Source organism: Trachemys scripta, chromosome 1 (assembly GCF_013100865.1).
Source record: "Trachemys scripta elegans isolate TJP31775 chromosome 1, CAS_Tse_1.0, whole genome shotgun sequence".
NCBI classification, from domain to species: domain Eukaryota; kingdom Metazoa; phylum Chordata; order Testudines; family Emydidae; genus Trachemys; species Trachemys scripta.
The window spans coordinates 138,910,085-138,927,517 of NC_048298.1; the positions used below are offsets into that span (position 1 = coordinate 138,910,085).

The 17,433-nt window shown below is 49.9% G+C and overlaps 1 protein-coding gene and 1 non-coding gene across 5 annotated transcripts in view; both read left to right on the plus strand.

Annotated features, from left to right (window-relative positions):
- Positions 1 to 6,745, plus strand: part of PHB2 (prohibitin 2) — a 12,130-nt gene extending 5,385 nt beyond the window's left edge. Inside the window, exons 6-11 of one of the 4 annotated variants that reach the window (XM_034786980.1) lie at positions 2,278 to 2,407; positions 3,074 to 3,177; positions 3,616 to 3,693; positions 4,689 to 4,765; positions 5,030 to 5,056; positions 6,107 to 6,745. In XM_034786980.1, the coding sequence (XP_034642871.1) occupies positions 2,278 to 2,407; positions 3,074 to 3,177; positions 3,616 to 3,693; positions 4,689 to 4,765; positions 5,030 to 5,056; positions 6,107 to 6,140 (450 nt within the window). In that variant the 3' untranslated portion in view covers positions 6,141 to 6,745. Of the gene's footprint in view, positions 1 to 2,277; positions 2,408 to 3,073; positions 3,178 to 3,615; positions 3,694 to 4,688; positions 4,770 to 5,029; positions 5,057 to 6,106 lie in introns of those variants that run through there. The other 3 variants (XM_034786971.1, XM_034786990.1, XM_034786999.1) reach the window with 3 other exon arrangements.
- LOC117871416 lies at positions 3,767 to 4,022 on the plus strand. The gene has a single exon (XR_004644225.1). It is a non-coding gene; the product is annotated as a small nucleolar RNA U89 (small nucleolar RNA).
- Positions 6,746 to 17,433: the final 10,688 nt, after the last annotated feature.

The window sequence follows — 17,433 nt, forward strand, 5'->3', positions numbered from 1 at the left end:
TGTCTTCACGAACAAGGTCAGCTCCCAGACTGCTGCACTGGGCAGCACAATATGGGGAGAAGGTGACCAGCCCTCTGTGGAGAAAGAAGTGGTTTGGAATTATTTAGAAAAACTGGACGTGCACAAGTCCATGGGGCCGGATGCACTGCATCTGAGGGCACTATAGGAGTTGGCAGATGAGATTGCAGAGCCATTAGCCATTATTTTTGAAAACTCATGGCGATCGGGGGAGGTCTCAGATGACTGGAAAAAGGCTAATGTAGTGCCCATCTTTAAAAAAGGGAAGAAGGAGGATCCGGGGAACTACAGGCCAGTCAGCCTCACCTCAGTCCCTGGAAAAATCATGGAGCAGGTCCTCAAGGAATCAATAATGAAACACTTAGAGGAGAGGAAAGTGATCAGGAACAGTCAGCATGGATTCACCAAGGGGAAGTCGTGCCTGACTAACCTAATTGCCTTCTATGATGAGATAACTGGCTCTGTGGATGAGGGGAAAGCAGTGGATGTGTTATTCCTTGACTTTAGCAAAGCTTTTGATACTGTCTCCCACAGTATTCTTGCCACCAAGTTAAAGAAGTATGGGCTGGATGAATGGACTGTAAGGTGGATAGAAAGCTGGCTAGATCGTCGGGCTCAACGGGTAGTGATCAATGGCTCCATGTCTAGTTGGCAGCCCGTTTCAAGCGGAGTGCCCCAAGGGTCGGTCCTGGGGCCGGTTTTGTTTAATATCTTTATTAATGATCTGGAGGATGGTGTGGACTGCACTCTCAGCAAGTTTGCAGATGACACTAAACTAGGAGGCGTGGTAGATCCGCTAGAGGGTAGGGATCGGATACAGAGGGACCTAGACAAATTAGAGGATTGGGCCAAAAAAACCCTGATGAGGTTCAACAAGGACAAGTGCAGAGTCCTGCACTTAGGATGGAAGAATCCCATGCACTGCTACAGACTAGGGACCGAATGGCTAGGTAGCAGTTCTGCAGAAAAGGACCTAGGGGTCACAGTGGACGAGAAGCTGGATATGAGTCAACAGTGTGCTCTTGTTGCCAAGAAGGCTAACGGCATTTTGGGCTGTATAAGTAGGGGCATTGCCAGCAGATCGAGGAACGTGATCATTCCCCTTTATTCGACATTGGTGAGGCCTCATCTGGAATACCGTGTCCAGTTTTGGGCCCCACACTACAAGAAGGATGTGGAAAAATTGGAAAGAGTCCAGCGGAGGGCAACAAAAATGATTAGGGGTCTGGAGCACATGACTTATGAGGAGAGGCTGAGGGAACTGGGATTGTTTAGTCTCCAGAAGAGAAGAATGAGGGGGGATTTGATAGCAGCCTTCAACTACCTGAAGGGGGGTTCCAAAGAGGATGGAGCTTGGCTGTTCTCAGTGGTGGCAGATGACAGACCAAGGAGCAATGGTCTCAAGTTGCAGTGGGGGAGGTCCAGGTTGGATATTAGGAAACACTATTTCACTAGGAGGGTGGTGAAGCACTGGTGCAGCCTTCTCTGGATACTGTGTGCAGTATTGGTCACTCCAACTCCAGTGGATATTGTGGGACTGGAGTGGGTTCAGAGAAGTGATGAGAATGATCAAGGGCCTGGAAAAACGAAGAGACCAAAAAGATTGGGATTGTTTCCTTAGAAAGGAGACCTAACAGGGGACACAAGTCTACACAATAATGACCCCTGTAGAGAAGAGATCAGGAACTTCTCTTCTCCCTATCTCAGAACACAAGAACAAGGAAGACTCTCAATGACATTGAAAGTGACTAAACTGAGGAAATCATTGCCACAGAACGTCACTGAGGCCAAGAATTTAGCAGGATTGAAAGAGAGTGGCTATTCATATAGGTATCAGGACTATCCAGAGTTAGTTAATGGCAACACACATTTTGAAAGGGATGTTAAAAGTTATGCTTCAGAGTTGAAGAGGATCAATGATTATTAGAGACCAGGCTGAAACCTAACATGGTCACAGTTTTCCACATCTGCTGGCTGCAGGGTTTCTTATACTTTTCCTTGAAGCAGCTGGCCCTGGCCACTGTCAGAGACAGGGTACTGGACTAGATGGACCGTGGATCTTGGTCTGGCAATTCTTTGGTTCCTATGCAAGGGTCCTGTGCTGCCCAAGCATCCTCTCCTTATCGCCTAGGATACTGGGAACTAGGGTCCCTAGGAAGTGGGTTGAAGGGGAGGGGGCAATGATGCTCTGGAGGGAATGGTAACTGGGAAGAGATCTGTGAGTTAGTCGTGCCCCTCCTACCCACTCTTTCATTTCAGGTCTCTCTGCTAATCCGACGGGAACTGACAGAGCGAGCCAAGGATTTCAGCCTCATCTTGGATGATGTGGCCATCACAGAGCTAAGTTTCAGCCGCGAGTACACAGCGGCTGTTGAGGCTAAGCAAGTGGGTGAGTTGGTGCTGCCCTCAAGCCTCAGCACAGTGTTAGGGGATGAGTGCTGCAGGAGCGACCCTTCTGTTTTGGAATCCTCAGCCCATCTGCCTCTGTGACAGGTGAACTCTGGAATCCTACTGGGACCGTTAGCCACAGGCAGTTCCATTCCTTTCCTTTTCATATAAGGAAATTCAGTGCCGAAAGTTTTGTCTAGAATAGCACTAACATCACGTGGATATAATCACAGTCAGGTCTTGCCGAAGTCTGGCTCCTTTGGTCAGCATCCAGAACCTGTGTATTTGATGGGCAGCATTTGAAAGTGCTTGGTCATGGAAGATGGACTAGAAGATTCTCCATTCCTGCAGCAAGCCTGAGTTCCCATTGCTTCAGAGAGCTACGCTCAGTTCCTGACTATTAATGTTTGTAGCTGTATTGTGGTTGTGCCCAGGGGCCCCAGCCTCCCTGTGCTAGGTACTGCCAACACATAAATTGGCAGTCCCTGTGTCAAAAAATGGACAATCTAAGTAAATGACTAGCTGGGCAAGGGCCCGGGATACCATAACTTCAGGTCCTGAGAAGTACGAGCTCCAGGGAATAGACTGTAGGAAAGATCCTGCCATAGGATTTGGAAGGAAGGAACCTGGTTCTAATGTCTCTGGTTTTGGCCTTTTCCCTCCCTAGCCCAGCAAGAGGCCCAGCGAGCCCAGTTCCTGGTGGAGAAGGCCAAGCAGGAACAGAAGCAGAAGATTGTCCAGGCAGAGGGGGAAGCCACAGCTGCCAAGATGATATCTTTTTCATGCCCTGTGGATGTGGTCGGGGAGGTGTGCTGGACATAGGGATTCTGGGAGTCTGTCTCAGCCCACGGTACACATACTGGAAGCGATGTGATGGATTGAAGGCAGGTGTGACTTGCCTTCTTCTATCATTTGTCCCCCTTCCCTGGGCAGAACATGGGGGCTGTCTGCATTGGCCTGTGATCTTGGTGATCGGCTGGAGCCTCCATTCCCAACTGATACCTACGTGATCTACGTCAAACTTCCAGCTACGGCCACTCAGTCCCATTGCCTTTGGCTTGGGGAGGCTTGTGCTGTCCCATGAGGTCAAAGGTCAAGCTGATTCAGTGAGCATTGTTTCAGAGAGAATCCGGTGACACTCAGTTAGGAGGAGGAAGCTGGGTGAGGGTCTGTTAGTAGATTTCCCCCTTAACTTACTGTCATCCTCACATTGGTGAAGCCTTGAGCAAGAACCCAGGCTATATCAAGCTGCGCAAGATCCGAGCTGCCCAGAACATCTCCAAAACAGTAAGTTAGGGGGCTAGGGTTGTTTCATTCCCCTTCACTAACTTGTTTGCACTCCCCACACCCATTCCAGAGGCCATGTGATGAGTCTAAGGCGAATGTGACCTGCTTCCTCCTGACCTTGTCCCTTTGTACCCCCACCCTTCTGGTCAGGGTGGGGGTTGTCTGTACTGATCTGTGATCTGGGGGGGGGGGGAGGAGCTGCCCCCCCCCCCCCACCATAAAGCCAGATCTATATCAAACTTCAGCACCCCATACCCAGCCACAACCACCCAGAGGCCCCAGTACCCTGCGGTCTGGGAAAGTGGGCACATGCCTGCTTGGGGGTCAAAGGTCAATGTGATGGGAAGTTGGAATGAGCACTAGTTCTCAAAATCTGATGGCACTGGATGTGGGACATGGCTTTGTCCTTATTCAAACTTGTACTACTTGAACTAAGATGTGCTATTATACCAATACAGAACTCCATGTAGACACTCCTAATTTGGTTGTAAGCATGGCTTATATTGGTTCACTGAACCCAGTTCTGTATTGATTTATGGTAAATCAACATAAACCAGGTTTAAATTAGACTAAGAATGTCCACACATGACTTTGCACCAGATTAACTAAATCTGTGTTTAAACGGAGTTTAACGTTTAACTGGTGCAGCCTCAAATATCAAGGCCTCAGTTAGCAGGTGTCATAGAAATGTAGGGCTGGAAGGGACCTCGAGAAGTCATCTAGTCCAGTCCCTGTACTCAGGCAGGGGCAAGTAAACCTAGAGCATCCCTCACAGGTGTCTGCTAATCTGATGGGGATTCCCCAACCTCTCTTGGAAGCCCCTTAACACATCATCCCCTCCCAAGGACTCAGGCTACACTCAACAGCACAGAGTCTGTCCCACTCAAAAATGTGTGCGCAAGGTGGCAGTTGTGTGGAGGGGTCTCATTCACTCCATCCCGTTGTGAACTCGCTCCCACTGCAGCCACCCTGCCCTCACTTGGTCTCTCTTCCAGATTGCGGCGTCGCAGAACCGCGTGTATCTCACAGCTGATAACTTACAGTTGAACCTACAGGATGAGGGCTTCACCAGGTAAGGGGGGCAGTGGTGTCATAGAGGCTCCAAATAGCTCCAGAAGATGGATTCCTCCTTTTCCCCCAAACTAACATTCACATAGAGAGGGAGTGAAAGGTGTTCTGAGCCCCAGAGATACCCCTCTGGAGCTTTGTCCCGCTGAATCACATTTCTCTTGAATGGGGTGAGTCCATGGATAGCACGAGAGGGCCTTCCTTATATTTCTAAAGCTCAGGATTCAAATCAAGTTAAATCTAATTGTTTTTCTCTCTTCTCTTTTTGGCTGCCTCTCCTGACATGCAGAGGAAGGTAAGGCACAGATCACTTTGTGTGAGCCCTTTTCCATCACATGGGAGGCACGGCTGCTGGGTATCGCCGAGTTTCAGGCAGCAAGGGGGGTATGCCATATGGAAGAGGACAGTCCAGTGGTTTGAGCACTAGCCTGAGACTTGGATTCAACTCTCTGCCCTATCACAGACTTCCTGTGTGCCCTTGGGCAAGTCAGTGGGAGTTTGGTGCTTAAAGACCTATGAGGATGTAGGCCAGCTGTAAAATGGGGCTAATAGCACTGCCGTAGCTCTCAGGAGTGTGGTGAGGACAAATACATCACGCTGTGAGGTCCTCCAATACTGGGGTAATGGGAGTGAGATAATACCATGGATGGATGAGAGAGGTTGGAGGCCAGATGGGTGGTGAATCAGTGTTTTAGCAGCATGGTCAGTGCAGGCCAAGATGGGATCACGGTGGGTTCCTGAAAGTGGAGGAGACAAGCAGGTGGCGTGGAGAGCCCAGACTGAGGAGGGGTGGGATCATAGAAGGAGGCAGTTGGCATGGGAATTGCATGCTGTGGGTGTGTTTGGCTGCTGCAGGGGGGTGAAGGGGAGGGTATTTCTCCATACAGGATCCCTTTCTCCATAGGCTTTCTCCAAGCAGGCTGAAACTCCCTCCATGCCCTCAAAGACTTAGTGTTTATGGTGATCTCCTGGGCCCAGAGTCTGTCCCCCTGCTGAATCCCACGTGTGACACAGGGGAAGGCCCGCCAGTCTTCAGGGGCCTAGTTAATGGGTTAACATTAGCAGGGGGCCTGGTAGTCCGGACTCCTGGGTTCTGTTTCCGCTGTGGCCTTGCCTAGTTGTGTGATCTTGAGTCATTTCCTCCCTCTGCCTTTATTTCTGCCATTGCAAAATGGGTTGAATTTTTACCTCTCCCAGGGGGCTCATGGAGCTTTTAGAGACATGCTAGTGAAGCCAGGGCTGGAGGCCAACTTTTTTCCAAATGTCAGGCTGGATCAGCAGTTAAACTGTACCCCCTGCATGTGTGCCTTCCAGACTATAATGTCTCATTCCTCTCTCCCCACAGTGACAGCCTCCTGACCAAACCAGGGAAGAAATGAAACTGCTAGAACCATTCACACCAACTGGCAGAGCAAGATGTGTGTGTGACCTTGGCGATCTTCCCTCACCCAAGATTCTCCCTCTGCCTGGGCCCTCTGCTGGTGCCTGTTAGTTTTCACTGATTGTTCTCTCTCACTTACTTTGAAATTCCCAATGCAATGGCCAAGCTGGTACCCAATCCCCAGTGTTGGGAGCCATCTATGCCATTGGGCTTCACCAGTTGGCTAGTTTAATTCCTGCTTCATTTGGGTCCTATTAAATCCCATTTGGTGGTTTTAAACTCGGGCAGGGGCGGGCAGTGTGAGCCCTTGGGGACCTGTTATTCACACGCTGCCTCTGCTAGTGCTTGGATTTTTATAGGACTAGAATCGTAACTGCTGTGTCTGCCAAGACTGTGAGGCCTTTGTTTTGGTACCAGCACCTAGCTTCCAGTTCAATGAATCTCTTGTTAATTTCTCTTCCAGCCCTTCCTTCCCCATGGGAAAACTCTTGAACGGAGGTTTCATGGGGCTCATGCCATTTTTGGGCTCTCAGATCACATAATTTTATCTGCTCAGTGATTCTTTCAAAAGTTTGTAAAAGTAAAAAAAGAACCAAAACTTGTCCCAGGTGTGTTTAGTGTGGAAAATGAGTTCTGCGTTTCTTTTGGTTTAGAAGAGGGGCTTGGGGGTGGCAGTGACCAGGACCAAGATGGTAGGGGGGATGGAATGTGAAACCCTCATTGTGTTAGGGGGAGTGATGGATGTAACTAATGCATGAAGCTCTCCTGCCAGCACGCTTGGGCAGGGTCACTCTTGTATCCCAGCCTGATACATTCTGGAGCTGAGCTCATAGCAAGACCTACATGGTTAGAAGCTGCTTCATCATCTCCCTTCCTAAGCATCCTCTTATCTAAGTTTCACACCTGCTTCATCTATACATATGTTCTCCATTACTTGACGTGCACAGAGCTGGTTCCACTGGCTTTTCAGCTGCATGAGCCAAGAGGATGAAAAAAGCCCCACAACAGCAAGACTGCTGCTGTGAGCACTTCCTGCAGAGCATGCAGCTTGGGAGGCTGGATAAACAGAGCTGTATTTAATACAGCCCTCTCCCTGCTTTTCTTGCTCAGCACAAACTGGATTTAGGATGGTGAGCCCCCTTGGTCCCTCTGCTCCTCTCAAACCTCTGAATTAAATGGTCTCCTTTTATTATTTTTCCTATAGGAGGCCTACACAGGATCTCCCATCCCATCTCCTGCTGCAGGGGGAATAGGGTGGACATTTGCTGGGCACTCTGTATAGTGCCAATATTTAAGCTGCTTCCTTCCTAAGTGGAGTTTCGCAGTGTTCTGGGCCCTGTTTAGCTTTCCCTGCGGGGGAGGAGAGGGTTGGCTGAAATTAACCATGCGGACACAGCAGAGTTTTATGGACTTAAACTCACTTTCCTGCCTCTGCACCTTGTGCATGCTGGGAGTATTATCCCCATTTCACAGAACAGGCAACTCATCAGCCTCAGGCAGTAGAGCTGGACTTAGAAAACAGCCCCTTGTTCTTGCTATTTCTGGACTTTGTTTATTTGGCCACTTCTTGACCTCTGCTTCTGGCATTTACAAGTGACCTGCTTGTGACTAAATGTCAGCTCTACAGGGGAGCTGTCTGAGCTGTAGGCAGCCAGCTGGGCTGGAGCTTGTTTTAGCCATGGGGCCTTCAGTTGCAGTATGAGTGGCTTGGCCTTGCCACAACACAATGGCCAAAAAGCTATGGCTAGATTTGGGTGGCTGTCGGGTTAAAGTATGACGATTCTAGGCTCTTGAAAGGGTTGGGGGCGGTGTCAGTCCTGATGAGTTCAGTTTCTGGAACTTCATGTGGAAAAGGACTAGAACTTTCCTTTCCTCTTTTGAGAACGCTGCGATGGTAGGTTCCCCAACTCAAGGGCAGCCTCAAAGGGAAATGCCATAAATATTAATGGGGATGGTGAGCCGCTGAACTGTAGGAGCCCCATGCTACTTGACAGGAAAGTGGGGCTCTGCCTGTTAAGGATCCCCCCCTTTGTTTTCCATACAGTGATGAAAACTCCAAGGGCAGTTAAAACGATCTGCTCCAGACTGCTGGCTGGGAGAGCTTGGAACTGCAGCAGCTCCCCCGCAGCTCTCTTGAATCTCTCTTTTTGTAGACTGTCCACTCTAGAGGGGGAGGAGTTGCCCATCGGCCCTGCAGCTGTGCAATGTGGTGCTAGTGAGAGGGGCACTAGCAGGCAGAGATCCAGATGGTTCCTAAAGAATTGTCAGTGCTGCACAGATGGCAATTGACTGGTGAAAAGTATCTGTGAGGATCAGAGTAGAGCGCTACTGCAGAGAGTCTCTGTCTCCACACCCCACCTTAACGGTATGCGGCAAAGTGATGCCAGAGCTGCTGTTCAGGGGATGTTGTCACGGCCAAAAGTATAACGGTTCAAAAAAGAACTAGATAAGTTCATGGAGGATAGGTCCATCAATGGCTATTAGCCAATGTGGTCAGGGATGCAGCACCATCCTCTGGGTATCCCAGAGCCTCTGACTACCAGAAGCTGGGACTGGATTGGATGACGGGATGGATCACTCAACAATTGCTTTGTTCTGTTCAGGCCGTCTGATGCATCTGGCACTGGCCACTGTTGGAAGACCGGCTACAGCTCTAGACAGATCATTGGTCTGACCCAGTGTGGCCATTTGTGGCGCTATCTCCTTTTGTCATTCCCCAGCCTGGAGTTTCAGCCTGGCACCAAGACCATTAATTTACTGGACACTTATCATTGGGTTAAAGAAATGGGGGCATCTAGCCCAGGGCTGGGGCTTTGGCTGTGGCCTGGAATGGAGTGCACATGGAGCTGGAGAGGGACAGTATAGCTCCTCTGAGCATCAGGAATGCAACTGCCACTTTACACTGCCTTACTCTGCAGCTGCTTCCTTCCTTCTGGTTTCTGTTCCACAGTGCTGGTTATTCAACAGCCTGGGTAGCCTCAGAGCTGTTGTTTCAGCTCCCCTCCCCCAGCTCAGGGCTTCCCTCCCTGCCCGATAGTGGTGTTGGGGCAATCAGTGGTGAACAGTCACTTCAGTCAGCGCTGCCCTTTCCTCCTCACTACTTCTCCCATTCCTGGCTTTTGCCAGAGCCCCCAGCTGACCTTTGCTGCACCCCGCCTCTCCTGGGCAGAATCAGCCCTTTGGTTCAGCAAAACACCCATCAGTGTGAAAAGTGACAACCTCTTCCTGGCAATGCTGCTTCCACTGACATCACCACCTCCACATGAGGCATAGTGTGTACGTCAATGTCATTATATCTACACATGCTGTATTACTTACATGGGCTGTTAGCCTCAGCTGGGCTGAGGCTCTCCTCCACCCCACACCCCCACCAATCCCTCACTGGGAAACAGCAGCAGGGCTCACAGATGGAGCTCTCCCCACCCTGGGGCTGACAGGCAGGGCTCAGTTTTACTGCAGGGAGCCTACCAGTGCTGAAATTGACATTCTTGTCAGTTGCACAGCTGCTATTATTTCACATTGCTTCTCTGGCTCCTGGTTCTCAGTTGTGGGGGCAGGGCTCCAGTTGTGATTTCCCACATGGGGCTCAAAGCTTGGGCTATCAGCCCTAGGGCAGGGGGAAGAGGGCTCCAGCTGTGAACCACCCCTCCCCCCATGGCAGACAGCCAGAGCTGAAATGTGAAATAATAGCAGCTGTGAAACTCAAGAATATGGATTTCACTGCTTTTAGATTCCCTACTGTGAAACTCTGCCCTGCAGGGGCTCACAGCTGACAGCTCAGGCTGTGTGTGTGGGGGGGGGGGGGGGGAGCTGTGAGCCAGCACCTTTCTAGCAGCTGGGTGGGGGCCAGATATGCCTAAAGCAGAGGCTTTCAGTCCCAGTGTTAGGTAAAAAAGCAAGTCCTCACTCACCTCTCCAGCACCCAAGTTGGTGCGGAGTTGGTATGGGGCTCACAATCTGTCAAGAGACCAGACACCAATTCGTTGATCAACGGGCTCACACTATCCTTAGCTTGAAAGGCTTCAGAGTAAGTGTGGCAAGTTTATTAGAGGTGAGCATCAATATTTATACACAGAAGTAAACAAAGTGATTAACAGATCATAATGGTCATGCATAATCAATCAAGATTCTACAGGATAAAACAGGTTAAAAATGTAAATTAAGAAAGAGAAAAGGGGAGATGGCTACTTAAGGGGAGGGGGGTGTCATGAGTAGTTCGCAGGTCAGAGCTTTGATTAAAAGTTCAGACAGAGACATCAAGTCTGGGTTAAGTTTAAGCTCATCAAAAGTTCAGACTCAACATTCCTCCATTTGTAGCTTTGGGATAACTATTTACCAAAAGCTACACCCCATTTTAAGGAGCCAAGGGCCGCTTGGCAATTTCAGCCTGGGCCAACTCGAAGAGAGTAAGGCCCTTGGCTGAAGTAGGAAAAGAATAAACTGACCCACATGAGTCTATGAGGGAGGGGACACACTGAATACAGCAACACAGTATTATAAGGATTACTATGGCCCCAACAATACCCACCAAGAGTTTTTTAACCCACCCAAATCCAGGCAGCCAATTCCATAAGGCTCCCCACCAATCATAAGGTGGCTGGCCAGAGGAGTAGTTCTTAGCCATTTCCCTTAGATGTTTGGTACGTTGAAAAGTGTCAGAGTAGGTGTCATTTACAAAAACACAGCATTCTTCATTTATGAGGGCACAAGTTCCTCCCTGGGCTGCTAACATTATGTCTAAAGCCATTCGGTTTTGCAAAGCTAACTGGCGCAGCTGGGACATTTCCCCGGCCTGATTCTCAAATAGGGTCGCAGTTTCATTGGTTAAAGATTCTAGTAGTCCCTGTAGATGGATGACATCACCCCTCAAGCTAATGAGACCAGCCCACCGCTGCCACGACAAACCATCACGGATATTAATATCTCTGAAGGTTTCACGGATGTTACGAACGTGGGGAAAATGAGGGGGAGTGAGGGAGATGCGAGAAGGCGGTGTTAGCCACGCTAAATAACATGACCCTGCCCAATCAGGGGAGAGAAAGTAATAAGCTTTGGGCCCGCACACCCAGTATGTTCCATACAATGCGTTTCGGGTATTCCATTTCTCAAAGTAGGAGGTAACCCACCACCCGTTGGACCACTGTTCCCCTGGTAACGCAGAGGGGTCGTTGTGCGAACTGCAGAGGCACAATTTGGTAGTGGTGTTTTCAAAGGGCAGTGTAGTACTGCTTGAGCAGTTGTAGAAGGCAATCGTATGTCCCTTAGCAATTAGTTGGACACCCTCGTGATCTGAGCAGGGCTTCTTAAAAGCTGACTCTGAAGGCTTGCCCACCCATGAAAAAGTTGGATCGGGGTGAGGGATCCACATATGGGATAAGTGGGATGCGCAAGGCTTGAAGCCAAGATTTTTACTAAAGGCGGTGCCATTAAAATACATGTTGCATTTACTTGTTCCCACAAAAGTTGACCCCTTTTCTTTAACAAAACACAGTGATCCTGTCTGATTGGTTACCCTGAGATATCTGTTAATTGGCACTCCTGTTTTGTTCCATGTAAGATTGTGTTGGACTGGATCTTTTACTCTAGCCGGTGGCATCCAAGTCATATTAGCAGTGGTCAGGGGAATGGGTGTGAAGGGGAGTCCCTGTTCTGCATTTACTGGAAATTGAGTACATACCCAGCAATTACTTCTATTTCCTAAAATACGAGTTTTAACCTCGTGGGAATATCTAATAAAAGCATTATCTTCATAAGCAGAAAATAAACTAAAAAGGCATAATAAAAAACATACAGTTGTCAGAATAAAAGGTCCTCTCATTTTTTCCGAGTCAATTTAAGTCTGATGTCTGAAAGAGGTAAGCTGGTCCACTGGTCAGAGGCAGTGTCCTCAGTGGTGGCAAGTCCTCAGTGGTGGCAAGCTGGTCCGTCACTGTGGTCCACTATGGCTGGCTTGACGTGGGAGTGGTGGATCCAGGATTTGCGTCCTTCCAGGAACACTGCAGTCTGGGTTGTTAAAAGAACCTGGTGGGGTCCAGTAAACCTTGGCTGGAGGGTGTCGCCACGAACGAACTTTTTGGCCCAGACGAAGTCCCCTGGTTGGAACGGGTGGATCTGTTCTTCCAGCGGCACGGTCTGGGAAAACTGCGAGGCTTTCCAAAGGGTACGGAGGCGAGCCTGTAGGGAGAGAAACTGGCATGCGGTCATATGATCCCCTCCCAATAGTGAAACATCAGCACGTGGTAGCGCCCCGCCTTTGAAAGGGGGGTGTCCATAGAGCAGTTTAAAGGGGGATAATCCCAATACACAGGTTGGGCGAGTACGAAGGTGAAACAGGACCAAGAGAAGTACCTGAGGCCACTTTAACCCTGTTTCCTGACAGTATTTAGCCAATGTAAACTTAAGCTTCCTATTCATACGCTTAACTTTCCCGCTAGACTGGGGGTGGTAGGGTGTATGAAAGGAGTGTGAAATGCCCAGTTCTTGTTCTAAACGGCCAAGGACATGACCAGTAAAGTGAGGTCCGCGATCTGAGTCAAGCACGAGAGGGATGCCAAAACGGGGTACAATGTCTCTAAGGAGAATCTTCGCCACTGTGGCAGCAGTACAATTAGCAGTAGGAAAAGCTTCGACCCAGGAAGTTAGAGGGCAAACCAAAACAAGGAGGTGCTTTTTCCCAAAAGCCTTTGGCATATCTGCAAAGTCAATTTGAAGATGTTGAAATGGAGCAGCAGGCGGAGGTCTTCCACCCTTAATTTTGTTAAGAGGCGGAGCAGGTCCATTACGCTGACATGTGCTGCATGCTTTCACTATTGACAGGCAGTAGGGTTGAATGCCTGGAGCATACCAAAAGCGAGCGATGGTGTCCACAAGGGCGTGCATGCCGTAGTGACCCCCCTTATTATGGTGCCAGCGAACTGCCACGGGGTATGTGGAGCGAGGGAGGCAGGCTCGGCCATCCGGCATAAGCCAGGTCCCTTTGACCAGAGTGGCTCCGAGGCTCTCCCACGACTGTAGTTCAGCAGCGGGTACTGGTACGGGGTGCGGTGGAGTAAAGGAGGAGGCTGCAATAGCCAACGTGGGCATGGCTAAGGGTAAGACGTCAGCCGTCTTGGCGGAGGCGTCAGCCAGGGCATTCCCACGGGTGACGGGGCTATCATCTTTAGTATGGGCCCGGCAGTGAACTACAGCCAGGACCGAGGGTTCTTGGAGGGCGTCCAAAAGCTTATGGATGAGGGGGAGGTGCTGAATGGGTTTACCGGCAGCTGTCTGGAAACCTCGAAACTTCCAGAGGTGGATGTGACAATGCACAACTCCAAAAGCATACTTGCTATCAGTAAAAATGGTAACGGTCTTACCAGCGGCCAACTGGCAAGCTCGGGCCAGGGCATAGAGTTCGGCGGCTTGGGCTCCCCAGTTGCCTGCAGTGAGGCAGCCTCTTGAATGTCCCATTCAGAGGTGACTGCATAACCGGTGAAACGCTTGCCATCAACATAGAAGGAGCTTCTGTCTGAGAAGAGGATGCAATCAGGGTTGTCCAGTGGCACGTCAAACAGGTTGTCCCTTATCTGTAAGATGCTATAAACTACTTCCACACAGTCGTGCTGATCCTGGAGGACTGGCAGGTCAGGAAGCAAGGTAGCTGGATTAGGGGGCCCACACCTTTCAAAAATTAGGTTAGTGTCTTCTAAGAGTTCGGCCTCTAGCTGTTGCTGACGATGGGCCGAAAAGACTTGGGTTGTGTCCCTACGCAGAGGGGCTGACAAGGCATGAGAGGTCCAAACCGTGGTAAAATGACCCAGGGTCAGGCTCTTTGCCTTTGTGATCAGCAGGGCAGCTGCTGCCAGAGTCCGGGGTTCCCTGAGCAACAGGGTCGATCTGCTGAGAGTAAAAAGCAAGCGGGAAATAGTGGGGCCCGCTCAGCTGGGTAAGGATGCCACTAGCAATTCCGCCCCTCTCGTGGACAAAAAGGTGAAAGGGTTTGCTGTAATTGGGGGGGCGGAGAGACATGGAGGAGGCCACACTGTCCTTGAGTAACTGAAAGGCTTGGATTGTGTCCGGGGACCACTGCAAAGGGTCAGGAGCAAGGTTAGCAGTGAGTCGGTGGAGCGGTTTGCTTAACTCCCCGCAGGACGGCAACCAGGGGCGACAGAAGCCAATTAATCCTAAGAAACCTCGAAGTTGTTTCTTGGTGTTTGGCAGAGGGCAGTTTTGGATAGTCTTTATGCGGACTGGGTCCATTTGTCTCCCCTCTGGGGTTAACAGGAAGCCCAGATATCGGACCTTCTGTGAGACCCACTGAATCTTGTTAGGGTCTACCTTGTGGCCTCTGGTGTGTAGGTATAATAAAAGTGCCTTACCATCGATGCGGAGGGCAGCTTCTTCGCGGTTACCTAATAGGATGTCATCTACGTATAGGACTAACGTGGATCCCTGCGGACTGGTGAAGCCTTCCAAGTCGTGGTGGAGGCATTGGCTGAAAATCGTGGGGCTGTCTCTGTAGCCTTGAGGAAGTCGTTGCCAGACATAACTTTGTCCCTCCCAGGTGAAGCCAAAGAGATCCTGAGAGTCTGGGTGCACAGGAATGCTGAAAAAGGCTGATTTTAAGTCAATAACAGTGAACCACTCAGCATATCAGGGGATTTGGCTGATGATAGTAGCTGGATCAGGAACTACTGCATGAAGAGGGACCACATACTGATTAACAACCCGTAGATCCTGTACAAAGCGCCAACGAATAGGGTCTCCGTCCTTTTTAGGAGGCTTTTTGACAGGCAGTATAGGGGTGTTACAGGGAGTGCGCTGAGGGCGGACTAGCTTTTGTGCAATGAATCCCTCGATAATGGGGCGGATGCCCTCCCGGGCTTCCAGCGACAGGGGGTATTGAGGGACTGACGGGGGGGTTAAGGAGGGCTTCACTTGAATCCTTACTGGCTCTGCCGAAAGGAGCAGGCCAACATCAGTGTCAGAAATTCCCCAGAGGGTTAAAGGCAAGTCAGTGAGGTCAGGGGAGAGAGATGTGGGGGTTTCCCAATTACCCTGAGTTGGGGCCGAATCTCCTAACACTGTCATCAATAATCCTACCCCTTCAGGAGTGCAGGTTAAAGTAGCCTCAAGCTTACAGAGTAAATCCCGGCCCATCAAAGGGATCGGACAAGCTGGGGGAAAAAGAAAACGGTGAGAAAAACATTTATCAGCATAAATAACATTTAGAGGCAAAGGGAGTCCCAGAGACTGTGGGTTGCCCTCCACCCCAGTTGCAGTTTTAACCTCAGAGGATAGCCAGGGAGAGGGGGCATGATTTAAAAGAGAGAAAGTAGTTCCAGTATCAATGAGGAAGGAGACAGGCAGTCCTTGGACTGAAAAGGTTAGACGAGGCTCTTTGCTGGGAGGGGAGAAAGTGAGGAAGGAGCCGGCTAAAGACATTAAGGAAATAAGACCATCACATTGTTTGCCTTCGCCCCCGGGGTACCGTCATTGAGGAGGCTGAGTTTGGTGCAGCTGCTGCTGTTGCCCGTAGTTGATCCAGGCCTGGGGAATGGGCTGAGCTGGTGGTGCAGGGGTGTATTCGTCCCTGGTGTAAGTATCTGCGGATGCGACCGGGCCCTCTGGGCGTCCCCAGGGGAGGGGTATGCAACCTGCTGCATCTGCTTGATTTTTTTCCTAGTAATTACTTCTCCCGAGGTGTGCCCTTCCATTTCCCCCTTATCCCTCTGCAGAGATTCCGATCTGGAGTCCTGCAGATTCCCCTCTGTGCCCTGGAGAGAGTCCCCCTGCGGAGGAATAGGGGCAGGTGCAGTGGGGACCAACTGACAAATCAAAACACGCCGTGGTTTACACCCTTCATCGAAATAACATGGAGGGGGTTCACTCTCGGGAGAATACCTGACTGCCATAATTTTTAAAGATTTCCACAACTCTGCTGCTGTGTCCCAACAAAACTAGTAACATAACTGTCCCGGATGGTCTTTTTCGATCTGGCTCCTTACTCCTCTTAAGGCAGCCTGTTCGAAAGAGCCATACGAAGGCCACCTCATCTCCGGGTCGGCCAATACCCAGTCCAATTCCTTACACACAGTGTGTACAACTTCCTCCTAGACATTCTTGTCTGTACTGGGAGTTTCCCTTCGTTCCATAACTTATTTACAATCCCCAACGGACTCTCAAGAGGCACGCTAATCCCTTGACCCATGGTGTCTGACAGGAGCCCTCCAACTGGTGTTTACCCTGCTGTCCAGTACACGACCCCTCAATATTGAATTGGCTGGGAGAAATCTCCCGTGGCGCCTGCCAATTCGTATATGAGTGGTCTGACCACTGGACAGAGGCACCGCACCAGAAGGAAATCCCGGACGAGCTCCCAAATTGTTAGGTAAAAAAGCAAGTCCTCACTCACCTCTCCAGCACCCGAGTTCGTGCGGAGTTGGTATGGGGCTCACAATCTGTCAGAGACCAGACACCAATTCGTTGATCAACGGGCTCACACTATCCTTAGCTTGAAAGGCTTCAGAGTAAGTGTGGCAAGTTTATTAGGGGTGAGCATCAATATTTATACACAGAAGTAAACAAAGTGATTAACAGATCATAATGGTCATGCATAATCAATCAAGATTCTACAGGATAAAACAGGTTAAAATGTAAATTCAGAAAGAGAAAAGGGGAGATGGCTACTTAAGGGGAGGGGGGTGTCATGAGTAGTTCGCAGGTCAGAGCTTTGATTAAAAGTTCAGACAGAGACATCAAGTCTGGGTTAAGTTTAAGCTCATCAAAAGTTCAGACTCAACACCAGGGCTGCCAGGCTCTAGCTGTCTGTGTCCCACGACACCTCACTTCAGCTGGTGGAAGTGCTCCTGGTGAGGACATGCACTGCCAAGAGAAGGCACAAGTATGGACATGGAGCACCGCTTTATTTACAACAACTTAACTTTAGTTGACTTAATTTTGTAGTGTAGACAGGGCCTGAGACAGGTGGGTTTGGGACAAAGTCCTGACAGAGACAGGGAGGAGAAACAGACACAGCCTTTTGAGTTTTCTATCCCTTTTTCCCCATTCTGTTCAGTTTCATATGCTGTGCTCATCATTGAGGGTCCAAGTACCTGACACTGTCATTCACTTTTATCAGCCAGCCACGCCTCTGCCTCGGCAGGGCCAGGTTAACAAACCCACTCGTTTGTTGTTTTTTTTAAATAGCTTTTCTTCTAGTTCACAAATGAAAACACACTTGGGAAGCCTGGCACTGCAGCCTGCACTGATCAGTAGAGACCATACAACAAGGCCCTAACCTCTTGTGTTAT